The sequence below is a fragment of the Taudactylus pleione genome, unplaced genomic scaffold (genome assembly GCF_031769625.1).
Source record: "Taudactylus pleione unplaced genomic scaffold, aTauple2 ptg000085l, whole genome shotgun sequence".
NCBI lineage: Eukaryota > Metazoa > Chordata > Amphibia > Anura > Myobatrachidae > Taudactylus > Taudactylus pleione.
Genome location: NW_028284487.1, coordinates 7,528,105 through 7,547,082, shown reverse-complemented (window position 1 = coordinate 7,547,082; position 18,978 = coordinate 7,528,105). Strand labels below are relative to the sequence as shown.

General features: G+C 44.6%; 1 protein-coding gene across 6 annotated transcripts in view; it reads right to left on the bottom strand.

Annotated features, from left to right (window-relative positions):
• MUS81 (MUS81 structure-specific endonuclease subunit) overlaps nucleotides 1–18,978 on the bottom strand; it is a 200,623-nt gene that overhangs the window by 6,174 nt on the left and 175,471 nt on the right. For all 6 annotated transcript variants that reach the window (XM_088468346.1, XM_088468350.1, XM_088468348.1 and 3 more), the window contains exons 9-15: nucleotides 17,877–18,053; nucleotides 12,560–12,687; nucleotides 9,430–9,542; nucleotides 8,919–9,035; nucleotides 8,500–8,595; nucleotides 8,182–8,307; nucleotides 4,413–4,516 (exon numbers count right to left, since the gene is read on the bottom strand). In XM_088468346.1, coding sequence (XP_088324472.1) covers nucleotides 4,413–4,516; nucleotides 8,182–8,307; nucleotides 8,500–8,595; nucleotides 8,919–9,035; nucleotides 9,430–9,542; nucleotides 12,560–12,687; nucleotides 17,877–18,053 — 861 coding nt within the window. The remainder of the gene's footprint in view (nucleotides 1–4,412; nucleotides 4,517–8,181; nucleotides 8,308–8,499; nucleotides 8,596–8,918; nucleotides 9,036–9,429; nucleotides 9,543–12,559; nucleotides 12,688–17,876; nucleotides 18,054–18,978) is intronic.

Here is an 18,978-nt window from a genome sequence, read left to right as displayed (position 1 = left end):
AGTCTGAACAACTGATGAATCTCACGTCTGAAGCATGGTGTACTCCAAATAAGCATTTTCATGCTACAAGGAATTTAACCTCTCGATACCCATTTGCACTTGGTGAATGTAACAAATGGGAAGTTCCTCCATCGGCAGATGCTCATGTTAACTAGATTGATCAAGAGCTCTACATTACCCATTCCTGCAGCATCCTCATTAAATGAGGTTACAGATAGAAAACTTGATAACTATTTAAAACAGTGTTTTCATTATCTGGAGCCATTACCAGACCAGCTATGGCTGTAGCCTGGGTAGCCAAAGCTATGGAAGAATGGACGAAGTCATCATGAGGATAGCAAGCCTAATGCTACCAGAGAACAGCTGTCTTATCTCAGTCAGATGCAAGAAGCAGCTATGTATATGGGCAAAGCGGTCATTGATGCAGGTATCTTGGCTTGGAAGGTACGGTTTGGACCAGAACAGGATGACATAGTGTCTTGTCTGGCAACATCTAAGTCTGTGGGGTTGCCATCTACAACTACCCCCCAGTATAGGCAGTCGTCAGCTTGGCTCTTTCGCTCACAGAGTAGGGCAAAGGGACATTCTTCCTCTAGTCAGGATAATTCCTACTGGAAACTGCAGACCAGGAAATCCTGGTCAACCAGACATCCTGCTTCCAAGCCAGGCGATAAGCCCACTGCCTGATGGGGTGGGCCTCCCCCTGGGGAGTCTCAGGGTTGGAGGCTGACTTCTACACTTTTCTCATGCCTGGCATCAGATGACTACGGATGCCTGGGTTCGAGAGGTGGTCTCTCATAGTTATGCCATCACGTTCCTGAGACATCCTCCCCAGAGGTTTGTGGGTACTACCTTTCCTTTAGACCCGGTCAGGTCTTTGGCCTTCCGGGAGCCTATTGGGGCCCTCCTGAGGTCAGGAGTCATAATCCCCATTCCTGTGATGCAACAGGGAAGGGGTTATTATTCAAATTTGTTTTTGATTCAGAAACCAAATGGGTCACATCACCCTATCTTGAATCTGAAGTCTCTCAACAGATTCATCCATGTGCCCAAATTCCGTATGGAAACCCTACGTTCAATTATGTTGGCAATGGAGCCTGGAGATTTCATGGTCTCCCTGGACATACAGGATGCATAGCTGCATGTTCCTAATTGCATGATCTCACCAAGGATTTCTGAGATTGGTGGTAGATCAGCAACATTACCAATTTCAGGCTCTACCCTTCGGGCTGGCTACAGCCCCTCGGGTATTTACCAAGATAATGGCAGTCATGATGGCTTATCTCAGAGGACAAGGAGTCAGGATACTGCCATATTTGGACGACCTCCTGATATTAGCACAATCTCAGGAGATATTATGTCATCTTCATATGACCACTGACTGCCTACAAGAGCACGGCTGGATAATCAATTGGAAAAGTCTTCTCTTTCTCTAACTCAGCAAATGGTGCACTTAGGGGTCAGAGGATTCTTCTACCAAAGGACAAGATTGCGGCGCTACAATCTCATGTGCACAGTCTACTTTGCAAGCAAGAAGTGTCAGTTCACTTGGCAATGCAGGTGCTGGCTCCATGGTATCCACATTCGACATGGTGGCTTATGCCAGTTCCACTCCAGGTCCCTGCAGCAATGGATTCTGTCTCATTGGGATGGTCAGTATCATCGGATAAAGTCTCAGATGATCCGCATTTCGCCAGAGGTTCTGCTCTCCCTCACCTGGTGGCTGCAGGCGACTCATCTAGACAAGGGTCGCCCGTTATGGGTCTCAGATTGGGTACTCCTCACCACGGATGCAAGTCTGCCAGGATGGGGAACGGTGACAGGTCATCACACCTTTCAGGGAGGATGAATGGATCTGGAAAGTCACCTACAGATAAATGTTTTGGGGCTTCGTGCAGTGCACAGAGCGCTCATTCTGGCACAGGACCTCCTTCACGGCAGGCCTGTCCAGATTCAGTCCGACAACGCAACTGCAATGGCCTATATCAACCATCAAGGAGGCACACAAAGTCTGGCAGCCTTGAGTGAAGTGACGAACATTCTGCTGTGGCAGAATGCCATCTTCCAGCAATCTCGGCAATATTCATCCCAGGAGTCCTCAACTGGGAAGCGGATTTTCTAAGTCCTCAGGAGATACACGCCAGAGAATGGGCTCTTCATCCAGATGTCTTTCAAATCCTGGTGGACACATGGGGATTACCAGACGTAGACCTCATGGAGTCACATCATAACTACAAGGTCCCCAGGTACGGGCCCAGAGCAAGGGACCCCTCAGCCGCCTTTGTGGACGCTCTGGTGGTGAGGTGGGACTTCAGTTTGGCATACCTGTTTCCTCCAATCTGGTCAGAAAGTTCAAGCAGGAAAGCGGCAGGATACTATTAATAGCTCCTGCCTGGCCCAGGAAACATTGATTCGCAGATCTGACATGTCTATCCATAGACAGTCCACTTCCACTGCATTTGCGACCAGATTTGTTAGTGCAGGGTCCCTGCCTATATCCGGATTTACCCCGGCTGGCTTTGACGGCATGGCTCTTGAGTCTTCCGTCTTAAAGGCAAAGGGTTTCTCTACTTTTGTGTGATCCAGATGATGCTAAGAGCAAGGAAGCCTGCTTCTGTCCGCATCTGTCACAGTATTTTTAATTAATTATTTCTTTGGTGTTCCCACGGAAATTATGAACCTAAGGTCTTCAAGGTTTTGCAAGTGTTTGCTTTTCTTCAGGCTGGGTTAGACTGAGGTCTTTGCCTGGCTACCTTGAGAGTTCAGGTTTCTGCATTGTCAGTTTGGTTCCAGCGCAAAATTGCTCCCCTGCCAGATGTTAGAACATTTTTGCAGGGAGTTCTCTGTCTGCAACCTCTGTTTGTCACTCCGGTGGCACCGTGGGATTTATCTTTGGTTCTCAGGGCATTGCAAGTTGCTCCCTTTGTACTCTTGGATAAGGTGGACCTTAGATGGTTGACAGTGAAGATGATTTTTCTTCTCGCTATTCCGCAGCTTGCAGAGTTTCTGATTTGTCAGCACTGTCATGTCGCTCTCCATATTTGATTTTTCATCAAAATAGAGCTGTCCTCCGTACTAGAGCGGGTTACCTTTCAAAAGTGGTGTCCCGTTTTCATATGAACGAGGAGATTGTAGTACCGGCCTTTCAGTCTTCAGACCTTTCTAGGAGTGAAGCTTCACTGGATGTGGTCCGAGCTCAGATGCGCTCTTTGTGTTATATGGGTTTCACAAACGAGGTTGGCCAGCTAATAAAACAGACTTTGGTTCGCTGGCTGCGTACGACTATTTCTCAGGTCTATACACAGGCTGCTCTCCCTGTCTTCTGAACAAGGTGACAGCACATTCTACTCGGTCTGTGGGACCATCGTGGGCGGTTAGACATGGCGCCTCGGCTGAACAGCTGTACAAGGTGGCCACTTGGTCTTCAGTCTATACCTTTATCAAATTCTATGCATTTGATACTTTTGCCTCCCAGGATGCTTCCTTTGGGCGGCGGATTCTCCTCTCTGCTCAGGAGCGTCCCTTAAAGAACTGCTTTAGGACGTCCCCAAGGTAGATCCTGTGGACCCTGAAGAAGAAAATAAGAGTTATGGTATAACATACCTTAGTTAACTCTTTTTATTCGAGGTCCATAGGGTCCACAGGGCACCTACCCTGACGAACCTGTCCTCAGTTGGGATCTGTTCCTTTCTTTTTGTATCACTGATTCCCTCTTCGTGTTTCGAGAGTGTTTCTTGGGTACATTGTACTTCTGGTTTCAGATATTTATTGATAAAAATAGTGGTACTAATAATTATCTTGTCATATACAGTCAGTGCGACGATTTCCCATTTCCCTCTTCCCCATAGTTGTGTACATTGTACTTCCTTCACCACTTTCCGTCTCTTGCCGTTTACAAACTGAATGCCTGTGGCTGGGGGCGGGGTATATAGGGAGGAGGACCTATGCATGCTGGGAGCTTCAAAGCTGTAAGATGTTTGGTGCAATGGATTACTACAACTACATACCCCCAAGGTAGATCCTGTGGACCTCTAAGAAAAAGAGTTAACTAAGGTATGTTATACCATAACTCTTATGTTAGTATCACACATGAGTATTCCCCAGAATGTTTGCTGTGCCTAGCTTTGCCATGCTTTCAATAACCCCCTTACCCTTCGCACACATCATGTTCCTACCTGTGGCTCTGTAAGCTTATTAGGAAATGCATGGTGTTTATATGAGCATTCGTCAAGTGTATGGTAATGTGTTCAAAAATGATTATGCTTTATATACCACACATCCTATGGAGAACATGCATCTAGAGACCCTCACCATGACACCCACCCATCAAAGCTTAAAGTAAAATAAACAAGCACTTCTGTGTGTACATAGCTTAAGTCAGACACCATTACAAAGGTTGGTATGTCAATTACCTGGCTGGGGTGCTGTATTTCTCCAGGATAGCAGTTGCCTTCTCACCGCTCACCCCACTTATTTGCATCAGCTGCCGTGCAAACACTTCTCTGACTGTCTGAGCCTGCAGTGGGAACAGATCAGATCACCCAGGAGCCAGACAGAGCCAGGAAAGCAGCACCATGGCATGGTAGGGCATTACTGTAACACAATACTGTTACCTCCCACTGCTTTATTTCCCATTACACTGTTTAATCTCAGCTAAGATTATTTTCATGCAATTCTGTGACCGTTAATGCACACATATGCTGTATGACTTTAGCTTTTGGGACAATGGACAGAGATTATTATTATTATCATCGTTTATTTATATGGCGCCACAATTGTTCCGCTGCGCCTTAGATACATTTTATTCTATGAGCCACAATTCCTGTAAGACATGCGTCTCCATTGTATACTTCCCATTTGATGTTCAATTTAGAAAATCATTTTTGTACCATTTTTTAAATAAATAATACTTTGAATGATTTGTAAGTATTTTGAAATGTATACACTATAGTTTCCCTACTTGGTTCTCTGGCCCTGATTCAGAGCCGGACGCTCTAACAGAGCGCTCGCTCTGAATCAGGGCCGTCCTTCTGAATTTTTAGAGCGGCCTCCTGGCCGCTCGTATAGCTGTGGGTGACCACCCACAGCTATAGCGAGTGGCCAGAAAGATGGTCGCGATGGTTAAGACCATCGCGACCATCAGGCTTGCAACGAGACCCTTGTGGTAGGGTCTCGTTGCCGCAAGCCCTGGATTGCTTTTGGCTCTATCAGAGCCGAAAGCACTCCCATTGACATCACTTGTAATAATACTTAGTTTAAATTAAACATAATCTTGTGCTCCACCCAGAACTTAGTTTGATTTTGTAAAGTTCTTGTTTAAGTGGCATTAACATTCTTACTTCGAGAGGATGCCCTTTTAAACAGTGGTATGTGATGTCAGTGGGGCGGCCCCAGAAGGTAGGCGTTCCCATGGGAACGCCTCCGTCTGGCCAGCCACGCCCCCGGCACGCCCACCAAAGGGGGCATGCTGTCACTCACCATCGACAGCACGCCCCCTTTGTAGCGAGACCCATAGCGACGGCTTGCCCGTCGCTATCCGGGTCTCGCGCATGTGCACGACGGAGCCGCCTCAATCGTGCGCATGCGCACTGGGCCAACATCGACCCGCTTGCGAGCGCGTCTAAATTAGGCCCTCTGTGCGAATATAGAATTACTCAGATAAACAAAGTTTCCCTCCTTGCACTAAGTTCTTTGAAATCACAAGAAGTGGTTTCTGTTTAAGAACCTGAAATAGTTAGTGACGGGATTAAACATGAGTCCATCTATTCAGCAAGGCCCCAGTTGGAGCTCAGGGTGACCAAAGATAATCTTAGCTCAGCTGTCACTCATACATCACTTCTGTAGACTCAAGTCATGGGCATATCTATAATGGGTGCAGAGGGGCCCACACTACACAGCCTGCACCCAATGACTACTGTATACTTACCTCTCTGCCAGCACCACAAAAATTCCCAGGTAAATGGCACCAGCACCACTTTCCCAGAGATTTGCATGTGCATAGTAGAGATATTACCGGAAATATGGTACCGACGCCATTTTCTCAGAGATCTTCACATGCGCCTTACACTCTGGAACAGAAGCTACTTGGTTAATAAGTCGGCAAGAAGAGACAAGGGGCCTGCACACGAGCCATCTCCTCTCTTATATCGCCCCTGAGTCAAGTAATAGCTATTCAAAATGATTAAAGTTACATTTTAGGAACCGGAAAATCATTAATAATGGAGGTTATGTAGGGGTGAACAGATACCTGTGTGCAAAGATGTCCTGTGTGAATTCGTACTGCGCATGGTCAGAAATGGACACCCTGGTGTAGGCAATGTGGAGAGTACACATTTTGATCGCACCCACCACACTTATGACCAAAGAGATAGACCCGGGCATTCTAACATAGACAAACTTCAGTGAGGCAGTGTTCATGCAAGCATGGGTTGTGCAGGACTGGATGGAAGGGGAATACACCTGTTTGGAGCCATATTCATTTGGCATCAGCCCCAGTATGTCCATCTATTTCATAGTCACATTGTACAACTATTAATCATCACCACCACTATATACAGACAGGTGCAGCAGTGGCTCCTTACCTGTCTGTCCGGGGGGTCTGCATTGCACATCCTCCTCCCTTGTCAACCCAGTGATTGACAGCTGATGTCACTGGGAGGCGGGGCTTAAGTCAGCAATCGCCGGGGCGTGACCTAAATCAGGGTGCGTGGCTTAATAGCGGAGCTGCTGCTAGGCTAACAGACAGGCTAGCTTTTAGGGGCTGCATTAGCTGTAGCCCTTATGGGTCAGATAGGGCTGCCGCTATAGCAGGGGAGTTACCCTCTCTCTGCTATTGCAGTCCGGACTGGCAGTCCCAGCGGAGAAAACCCCGGGACTGCCTGTCTGGCTGTGATCAGCAGGGTAGTGCTTCCAATGAGAAGTCACTGCCACTGCTGCTAGCCTAGGCAGTGCCTGTGGGTGGGGGATTTTTACTGGGGTGGGGGGAGCTGCAGTATGACAGCCCCTAGGTAAAATCCACCACTGGACTGGTGTATTTATAATTCTGCTCAATTTTATTGACTGACTAATGGGAAATGAGCAATAGTCGGATATCACTAATATCTCTGGTGAGATACCATTACAGTGCACGTGGATGACTAAGCTGGGCCAGGGGTAAGAAAAGAAGGTTCTGAGCTGTCCTTGTTTAGCCATCCTTATTGGTAAATTGGCTGTGTGCAGATCACTTTGCGAGTATCCGCTGGCGAATAACAAAACACAGCTGACATGGAGTACATAATGTCTCTGGGCCTGGTTCAGAGTTGGGAATAGAGTAAGATAGAGCAAGTAACTGTGCACCTGGACAAACCATGTTGCAATGCAAGGGGTGCAAATACATACATCTTTTGCATGACGGGGTAAATACCAGATGCTTTTGCATGTAGCCCACAATTGCTGGACAGCTTTATTTTTACACTGAGATTTAGATATCAGTTTGGACACGCCCATCTGAATTTAACTGCACATGTTACATCTGCCCATACCTGCAGTGCAGCATGGTGTTACCAAGGTGCGCAGTTACTTGCTCTTTTTGAAGCTGGGTACACACTGGAGCGATGTCGGGCCGATTTGCCGTTTCGTAACGACAAATCACCTACATCACTCAGTGTGTACCGGCGATTGCACGGTCCCGATGTCGCTAGCGACGGTCTCTAGGTTTGATGTGCTGCACATCAAATCTGACGATTTCGCTAGTGACCTATAGTAAGTTAATGAAGGACGGAACAGTGATTGTTCCATCGTTCATTAACTAGTTCAAGTGTGAACGGGCAATCCCTGGAATGTATGCCCATTACTCCAGTGTGTACCCAGCATTACTCTATTCCCAACTCTGCATCAGGCCCTCATTGTAGGACTATGCAGTCACACAGAGCTCTCACATCTCTGAGGTAGTTTCTTTTCAATAAAAGAACAAGATCGTTCCCCAGCACTAGCTGACAAGCCCAAACTCAGTATGAAAATACCCAGAGGCAAAAAAAAGTTTTTAATTAACTTACTCATAGTTTGTAACACTCACATTATTACCATTAGCTATAGCAATGGGTGTGGCAATGATCATTTACAAAAAGTTGTTTGATCCTGTGCAGTTTAGTACCTGTAACTTCTGTTTTCTATTTTACATATTTTGGAAATCAACAGGGTTACCTTATTCTTCATAGCCCCCTCATTAAATTCTTTGAACTCCATAAGTATACAGCTTTGGGCATCATGGCGCAATACGCCATCACATTTACTGGCTTCCTCTTTGGTGCAGCTCAGCAAGGTTTTGTTCTGTAATTAAATAAATATATTAAATAAGTGTTGAAAATTAAATAAATATTGCTGTTGGTGGGTAGAAAAAAAGCTAGCATTTACACCATTGCAGGGATCTATCATAATATAATGTGCACTGGTGCTACTGGAAACAAAGTCAGTCTCTGGAAGAGATAACAGGACCAATGAGAAAACAATGCTGGCCCTTACCAAGTACATGCTTTGCAGATAACGGGTCATTATGGTCAGGTACGCAGCAGACTCCCGTACATCATTAGTACGCTTTACAAAGAATCCATCTATCACCTAAAAATTAAAATGCATTAACCAAAGGTTATCATCAACTTATAAGCAGAAAATGAATGCTCTCTACCACATGGGGATCTCTGAGCATACAGAGAAAGCATAAAAACATAGTGTACTTACATATAAACAATCTGTGGTCAGAAATGACATGACGATGTTAATGCACTAAAATGTAATGGTGAAATGATAGCCAGATAGTTTATGTCACAAAATTGTGGGGTGAACCAGTGATCAGTGGCCTGACAACACCATACAGGAGTATAGATATTAAAGAAATTGCTATAATCAGACTGTGGCCTCTAACTTTATATTGAACTCATTACCTGTGTGTTCACTATTGCCTGCTGCAAGGTGGTTTCAGGAATACTCAGGTGTTGTGCTGACCCATAATTTTCCACCAGATATATTGGGTGACACAGACCACAGCGCTTCAGACGGAACTAAATAAAGAGACAGAAAGTCATACACAACAGATCCAGGTCTATCATCTATATTTACTATTTTATTTAGTATTCATAAGGTGTTGGTAAGATAGGGGATCAGACTGTAAGCTACAATGTGGATGGCTCTGATGTAATAAATTATCTCTGTACTGCGCTGTGTGTATTGGTGGCGCTTTAGAAATAAACAATAATATATAATATACTGTATTATAATAGATCAGACAGAACCCCTGATATCTACTGAAAGGCGGCTAAGGTGGGTTCTCTTCATACAGGTAGTGTGTCCTCAATTATTGTGCTACCAATAGGAGCAATTAGAGCCTGAATTTTCAGGGTGGGAGTTCTCCTTTAATAATAATAACCGCTAGTCTAGCTCTGCAGAATTACTCACCTTTTGCTCCCGAAATCGTCCGTCTATAATACTTCCGCAAAGATCATCCATTCTTTTCCTCTCAATAACATAGTCTAGCACTAGCTCTCGTGCTTGTGGGATTCGCAATTGTCCTGTAAAAACCCACATGTATAAAATATTTATTTTTCAAGTCGCAGACTTCAACAAAAGGAAAGTGCTAAAAAATCTAATTGATATAAATCTAATGTAATATAGGAAATATCCAATGTGAGACCCTGTGTGTTGTGTGGTAGGATATTTAGATTACGTTCCAATAGTGCAAAAACTGATGTGAATGGTTTCATATTTTGTGTATGGGTTGGGTATGGGATCGTGATGGTCAGAATACAGACAACTGCATCCCGGCGGTCGAAATCCTGACTGTTTTGGTAAATATTTTAACCCTTAACCCTCCCCCTAACCCACCCCTCCCACAGCCTAACCCTTACCCTCCCCCTTGTGCCTAACCCTAATACTTACAGTCGGGATCTGTCTGGGATTGTAACCGTCGGGATGCCGCTGTCAGTACTGTGACCGTCAGCATCCTAACTACATTCCGTTTTACAGATTGAGTGTCACATACCCCATTGGTCAGCCTAAGCTAGCAATGCCGTTTACTTGCTTCTATGCATTTTAATTCTGTGAAGACGACACACATTTTGAGCGAAAAAGACACTTGGCAGCATGGCGGAGTCACACAGGACCTGGCACATGGAGTGACTGAAGCAACAGTAAGAGAGGACACTGCTGTATTTATCAGACCCTTTGAAACAGTTGGAATTATTTGATATACCACACTGCATTGTTTACACCACCATTTTTGGATAGTCTACTTATCAGAGACCAGGCACAGGCTGTAAGTAGTTGATAAGTGTTTGCAAAAGGCATGAATTGCTCTTAACAGTTACTTTCCGAGGTGGATCCATCTATGGTCTGGCACTCACACCTGTATGCTGTTACAGTGAATGCTGGGGTGTTATCCTTAAAGTTCCCAATAACATATGGGTAACCCAATAATAACCAAAAGGTAACTCCACGGGTTGAGGAGATTAAGGCACTCTCCAGACTTGTTTATTCACAATAATACATAAGCTTTATTAGCATGCGTAAACATAGTTGCCAACGTTTCGGTCCACATTAGAACCTTTATCAAGGCATAGTATAATAAGAGATACATATAGCTGTAATATAAAAAGAAACAAAAACCATAAGAAAAACAGGGTTACAGAAAATAGAGATATGTCTCCCAGACCCGTAATCTTGTTGCTAATACTAAAAATCATCTCTACATGTTACAATATTAAAGGTAGTAAAATATATATGGGCAGGGTGGACATATAGACTCATTAATATCAAGAAACAGGGTGTGGACAGTATTAGGTTATCAATAATAGTACTATGTTATCAATAAAATTGCTAATCAACATAGAAATAAAAAGGCTCATTATTGGTAGGAGGCTACATGTGCAAAGTGTACTGAAACATGGACATACACACTCTGCATAGTAAAGAAACATTAGCAAATAAAGCAGCTACATGTGCAAAATGCACTTAAACATGGACATGTACATGGTGAATAAACATTAGCATATAAAACAACTACATGTGCAGAGTGCACTTAAATGCATGAACCTATACTTTGTACATAGTAGACAAACATTAGCATATAAAACAATTACATGTGCAAAGTGCACCAAGGAATAAAAATACATCTTACCTAAAGACACAGGCCCTCATTCAGAGGCGCTCGCAAGAAGCAAGCGCTCGTTCTGAATGAGGGCGGCCGCTTGTTTTTTTTAGTGCGGCCTCCTGGTCATTAGCTAAGCTGTGGGTTACCACCCACAGCTTCAGCGACCGACCAGGGTGATGGTCGCGATGGTCAAGACCATCGCGACCATCGGGGCTTGCGACGAGACCCTAAGGTTGGGTCTCGGCAACCGCAAGCCCCAGGGAGCTTCTTGCTCTGATCGAGCAGGAAGCTCCCCACTGACATCACTGCTGATGTCAGCGCGGCCTCCCACAAAACGGCAGGCGTTCCTTAAGGAAAGCCTCAGTTTGTGAAACCACCCCCCCGCCCCGCCTACAAAACGGGGCGAGCTGTCGATCAACATTGACAACCGCCCCTTTTGTAGTGAGCTCCGGAGTGAGAGAAATTCTCTCTTGCTCCGGGGCTTGCGCACGCGCACTGTGGCGGCTGCACCTGAGCAGGGCCTTAACATCGACCCGGTTGCGAACGCTCAGCGCTTGCGACCGGGTCTGAATGAGACCCATAGTCACTAGAGCAAACACATGCTGTTGAGTTTATGCTTGGGACATGTGCAGTATTTATGAGCAGTGACAGGAAGTGACATAGGACCAGGTGTCCCCCTATGTTTGTAAAAACCGGGTGTATACTAATAATACCAATCACACAAGCAATTAGAAGTGTGTGGCCAGTGTGGTAACTTGTTAAAGGCTCATAGAGAGCATAAACAAAGTGTATAAGTGCTGAATAACTGGCATAAATATCAATGACAGGAAGTGGGGCAGTCACCATGACAGTGGAATACAGGAAGTGTGACATAACTCCTACAAAATGGCAGGAAATGTGGAAGGACAGACTAAGTGAGAGGAAGTGAGGCAGGGTAATATATACTAATGTTGCCACAGGAAGTGTGGCAAATTTACAGAATTAATGAAAGGAAGTGGGGAAAGCTGCATAAGTCAAACACACATATTTAAGAATGTATGAATTATTTATAATAAATTGATATGATCGATGCCCATGCATTAGTGATGTGAGTGTGACCAAGTCTACACCTGGGAGACAAGTGCCTCTTCCCATTTGCTTCATCTGTATTCTTTCACTTTGTATTGGAGGATGGCCATAATTTGGGAGTGGCTGTTGTGTCCTAAATATTGGTATTTGGGATTATAATTGATACATACTGTATTAGTTTATACAAGTATTTATGCAAAATACTTAAGTGAAATAAAATGTTTGTGAACCAGAAATTGTTCTATGCCAAGAGTACCATCGAGCCTTGAATAATGGGCAGACCCACTTTTCCAATTAACAGATATAAACGGAGGGTTGGAATATTCTTTGCACACTTGCTATAAAGCAAAAACCCAACAACAGCTCACTCACCTGGCACAGGTCTGACTTTCTCCTGCGCTACCCACAGAAAGTCTCCAATGTGCAGCTTACGTACATCGAAATTTACTCCATTCCTTTTCAGTTCTGAAACCAATTCTTGTTTTCTATGTGCAGAACCCCTGCAAAAGTAGATGGGAGACCCATATGGCAGTTACGGATAATAATTGATTATGCAGCAATCAAATGAAGATATACACAAAAAAGTTTTTCAGAAGGCAGGACACTTGCTCAAAGCAGAGAGCTCCCTCCACCATCCCTAAATAATCTATCTTCCAGTAGCAGCACACAGTTTTTGTATAACAATTAGGAACAGGAGAGATAAACTGGTCCAAACAAATCAAGCTATCAATGATGCAAGAAACTCATTTGAAAAAACAAAAACAGATTCATAATAGGGGTATTACAATGTATAATGTATGTTATGAGGATGAGGAAAGTGATGTTTGTCACGCCTGAGGGTTGGATTTGGAACAGGCATGGGAGCCTGAAGAGGAGAAGTGGGAGGAGTGGATGAAACTGGGTGGCTTGAGCCAGGAATTCCTCATGTAAGATGTGAGGAGTAATATGAACTGTAGGGGATGATGGGCCCGAAAAGCAAGGACAGTAAATGTCTTTATTGATCAGCAGGTTGGAATGAGCATAGGATATATGATACTGAAGAGATGGGAAGAATCAGATTAGGACCGATGTTGATGACTTGAAGAGCTGGATCGGATTGAGACTGATGTTGATGAATTGAAGAGCTGGATCAGTCTGTGACCGATGTTTAGAGATATCGGATGGGACCGATGGAGGCAGATAGAAACAAGTCTCTGTTGTAAAACCAGACTGGAGTGCTTAGATGGAATGGAGACTTGTAACCAGACTGGCGTATTAGATGGAATGGAGACTTGTAACCAGACTGGAGTATTAGATGGAATGGAGACTTGTAACCAGACTCCGGGGCAAACGCAGGAATTTTATGGGGGGGGGGGGGTCCATATTTACTGTATATATATATATATATATATATATATATATAATACATACACACATATATACAGTATGTACACATACTGGGGCCTATTCATTAAACCTAAAAATTCGATGGAGATAATTAGGTTTAGAACTCGCATCGAGTTCTACCTAATTATAGGTGGAATTCATCATTCCACCTCTCCATAAGTATCTATTCCGAAAAGCTGTCATATTTGCGATGACAGCTTTTCGGGAAATAGATACTTTTCCCTGCCTACACTACCTTATCGCATCTGGAAACAGTGCTGCGCATGAGCTGTTACATCTGTAAAACCAGCGCATGCGCAGCACTGCCTACAGATGCGTTAAGGTAGTGTACCCCCCCCGACCCCCCTCCCCTCCTCCGCTCACCTCCCCCCCCCCCCCCGACTTACCTGTCCGCGCAGCAGCCTCCGGCTCCGTCCTGCTGGTCTGTCATGTAGTTTCCCAGCAGACCACATGACCGATTAGAAAATTTTTTTTCTTTTTCTAAACTTTCTTGTGCTCTGCTGGGGAGCACACATGACAGACCAGCCTCCGGAGCCTGAGGATGGAGCAGAGCACCGGAGAGACTCGTCGGGGGACCTGAACACGCGGATACAGGTAAGTCGATTCTGCTATTCGCCACCTCACTGTGGCGAATAGTAACTGCATCAAATTCCGAAAATTCATAATTTTCGGAATTTGATGAATACCACAATTTACACATCCCCATACTAATGTATGGGGAGTGTGGAAATTAACGTAGGGGAACTTAGCAAGGAGATATCTGTGATATCTCCTGTGCTAAGTCTGTTCATGAATACCAAAATAACGTTATTTAAGGAAAATGTCCTTAAAAACGTTATTTTAGTGTTGATGAATAGGCCCCAGTGTACCTTACACACACATGTCACTTACATTACTAAAAAACCTTCCTTGCAGCAGATCTTAAAAGGACAGGATGTAGCAGGCTGGCACCATGTTCTTAAGCCCAGCCCCCTCACAGCAAATTGCCGCGATTCGCGGGTCAATCAGTAGGGGGCAGGCCAGATGACTTGATTCTAATTAAAATCGCGTCATATTGGCTCCGCCTCCTCGATATTGACCCGCGAATCCTGGCAATTTACCACGAGGGGGCGGGGCTTCAGAACATGGTGCATGCACTCCAGTTTGTCAGGGGGGGTTTCTGGGTACCCCCCTTGTGTGCGCTACTGAGACTGGAGTGTTAGATGGACTAGAGCACAGGTTCTCAAACTCGGTCCTCAGGACCCCAAACAGTGCATGTTTTCAAAGATCTCCTCACAGAATCACAAGTGAAATAATTAGCCCCACCTGTGGATCTTCTAAAATGTGTCAGTGAGTAATGAGTACACAGAGTTTGACAACCACTGGAATAGAGACTTGTAACCAGATTTGGAACTGGAATCACACGAACTGGAACCGTTCAAATACAGAGTACCTGGGAGCTCAGCACAGAGCTGTAACTTCACAGAAGCGATGTTGTACTGGCAACAGAGACCAGTCAGGAAACTGAATTTACAACATAGAAAACAGAGAAACCAGATGCACCATACAACCATTAATAATTATGCATAATATGCAAAGTTTTTGGCATAAACTTGGCCCAAATTATGAGCTTACCCACCATCGTTAAGGTAAACCTCATCGGGTAAGTCCCTAACACTATGGGGGTTCATGTCTGGGGCGTGGGGTGCCCCAGACATGAACCCTCAAATCCCCAGACATGAACCCCCATAGTGTTAAGGACTTACCCGATGAGGTTACCTTGATGCTGGTGGGTAAGCTCATAATTTTGGACAAATTTATGCCAAAAACCTCTCATATTATGCATAATTAATGGTTGTATGGTGCATCTGGTTTCTCTGTTTTCTATGTTGTAATATTAAGTCTCAGCTAGGTAGCACATCCCATTAGAAAGAGTTAGGGTGTGCAGTCCAGGCCCCCTTTCCCAAAAATAGGAAATGGAATTTATAGGGGAGGATGTCCAGGGATTGGATGCTGCAATAAGCTGGTCTGCGTCAGGTGACAGAGTCCAACATGGCTGCGCCCATACTGTTGTTTATTAGGGAACTCTGGCATGCAGCAGAGGCATTTTAAGAGAGGAGGAGGCCAGTGTTCATTCCCTGTCTGGGGCCCCCTCCTCTCTCGCAGACGCGTCTGACCGCCGACCACAGCATCAGTAGACTCTGGGCACTAGAGTGTGCCCAGAGTCTACTGCGCACACGCAGGTCGCCAGGGAAATGTCGCGGCCACCGTTTTCCTCACTGCGCATGCGCAAAACGCCGGAAAAATTGTAACGGCGGAACCACAGAGAGGTAAATATGGAACACCCTGCATCTATTATAGATATGCCCCTAGCGTACAGCTTGTGTACCATCTTGCTGGGAAGACATGCTGTACGCTAGGGGCTGCAGAGAGCGATCTCCATGCTCAGTGACAGGACACTGAGCGGACGGGGCAGGAGCAACACAGACAGACCTCAGCACCAGCTAGGAGCGATGTGCAGCATGAGCAGACCTCTGTGCTATACGGGAGTGATGCACAACGCGAGCGGACCTCAGCGCTAGCCTGGACAGACACCGGAGAGATAAGAATGTGGTTTTTAAGGGCTGGAGCGTGAAAATGTTTACTCCACAACCTGTGCCCGTATCTCTTTTTTGCCTAAGGCTGGTAAGAAGATGTAACCAACTTAATAAAACTTTGTGAAGTTGTGCAAGGAAGACCATGCGAACACTCTACACAGCTGTCCCATACTTCATGGCACACAAAGGGCTTACGCCTCAAACTGAGTGGAGGTAGAATTTCAGTCAACTGATTATTTTATGGTGCAGTGTGAGGGAATCTGTAAGGCGGCCATCTTGCCCCTACCTGAAACCCAGAAGAGCACCAAGAAAGACTTTAAGTAAACAGAAAATTATATGTTTCATGTGTAAATACTTAAGATCCATACAACATCCAAGGCATGGCCAGTCTCTGATACATTGGAGTTTGGACAGAAACTGGAGAAGTAGCTACTTTCTAGTTTAGATGAAAGTCAGAGACGACCTTTGGAAGAAAGTGCCGGATGGTTCTCAGGACCAGCTGTCCTAAACGAAGATGATAAATGGGGGAACTAAAGTCATGGATGCCATACAGAAAGGCAATCTTGGAGCAAAGCTCCACTTATGAGCACCTCCAATTGTGGCTGGAACTGATTGAAAAGGAAATTATAAAGTGGTGGAGTAATGGACAAATATAGGCCACTGTCTAAACTAAAGATGAGAAATTTTTTAAGAAACGCTGAATTTTTTTAATGTTTTTTTTTTACCTTTCTAACCATGTTAGGGTTACAGAGGAGAGAAGAGAAAGACCAGTCTAAAAAAAGCCAGGAAAATAAGTTGGGAAAAATAGTAACTCAGACTGTCAGAACTGGTCAGCCGGGTCCAGGAAGTCTGCATCCAACGACGCTGACATGCCCCAGTTTCGTAGAAGGGTCCCGATCTCCGGCCCCCGAAATGCTGCAGCATTGGGGGGACTGTGAGTGATCACGCAGGACTCGTTCTGCACATATGCAGACTGAGTCATGAGCAGATCCCCAAAACATCAGATTTGTACATAAACCATCAGTATTATTCATTTGGAGGGTGACGCCAGGGGTACTGTACTAAGTCATGTAATTCTTACATTTAAAAAACGCTCACCTAGTCTGGAGCTGCGAGCTAAAAGCTGCTTTATTGTGGGACTCAATGGGAGTTAACGCAGATTTCTTTTTGATTAGCAAAAATGTGTGGCCCCAGGTTTTTACCCACAATTAAGCAATTTGCGGTTAATTAAATTAAACTCAGAGGGGTATATTTACTAATGTGCGAGTTTTTAGAAGTGGAGTTGTTGCCCATAGCATCCAATCAGATTCTACTTATCAACAACTCCACTTCTAAAAACCAGCACTTTAGTAAATATACCCCAGTCTCTCTAAACCTAACATTAATCACTTACTGAGACCTAAGTATACTTAGGGCAAAGGATGAACCATTATTACATGCTACATAATGAGTTTGTCCTCACAGCATTATCCCCGTCTCTGAGGGTTTGTTCACATCTATTAATGTCATTTCATACGTATGAAAAGTGCATTCATTGAGCAAATAAGAGTCAGTACAATAGGTTGTTTCTATAGAAGAGCAATGCATAAGGAGAAAGTGATAAAAAAGCATAATTAAATGTGCATAGAAGGACTTGTTAGTTATTATGAATTATCATCCATACCCCAGTGAATGTGTGTGAACAAGCCCCAGACTGCTGTGCACAAATCCAAGTCTTGCAGTCTTACCCTGTGGTCTCAATGAAATCAACACAAAGTATTACGTTGAAGTGTCCCGGTAGCAGAGTGAAATCAGGCACATGGTTATAAGATCTGGGTGCGGGATCTTCAGTGGACTGCTTACTGCTGACCATGGAGGAAGAGGCGGAGGATGATGACACGGTAAGGGTCTTATATGAGTGAAGTCTGCAAAGATAATACAAGAGGCCCTCAGTAATATATTATTAGAATAATACACTTGTTCACGGGTATATAAATTATACAAAGCAGTTTTATAGAATTAAGAAAAAAAAAAACATAAAGTGCCAACCAATCAGCTCCCAACTGTCCCTTTACAGGTTGTGTTTGAAAAACAGGAGCTGATTGATTGGTACTTTATTTCTCTCCAAGGGTTAGTACATATGGCCTGATTCAGAGGCGCGCGGTGTTTGCGAGCGCACGCTCTGAATCAGGGCGGGGATGAATTTTTTATTTTTATTTTTTTTCCTGTCCGCTCGCATAGCTGTGGGTGCCCACCCACAGCTAGTGTGAGCGGGCAGGAAATGGTCACGATTATCGCAAGCCCGAGTGGACTTCCTGCTCCGTTTGTTGAGCCAGCCCCCTTCCCCACCTACAAAACGTGGCAAGTTGTCGATCAATATTGACAGCCGCCCTATTTTGTTGCGAGCACCGGAGCGAGTGATTTCTCACTCGCTACGGGGCTTGCGCACACCACGCGTGTGCACTGGGCCACCATGGACCCAGTTGCGAGCGCAATGCGCTTGCGAGCGGGTCTGAATCAGGCCCATAGACCCCTAAGCCTCTTCTAAGGCATATGTTCAACTCTTACTATAAGAAGCATTTTCGGAATGATCAGAGGCATTTGGACTAGTCCCGGAATCGCGGTTTTATTTTTGTCTTATTTGTTTTCCAAAGAATATTGACATATCATGCTTAAACAACAGTAAGAAAACTGCTGATTCAAAATAGCAGTTCGCCTTGTTTAAATAGTGAAACTGTAAACCATTAATACTATACTTACATGTCTTTTGCTCTATCTAAATATATAGTTAATATTTTACTTACAGTATTTGACTTCTACCGGTTTACTCACACATTATATGTAGGTATA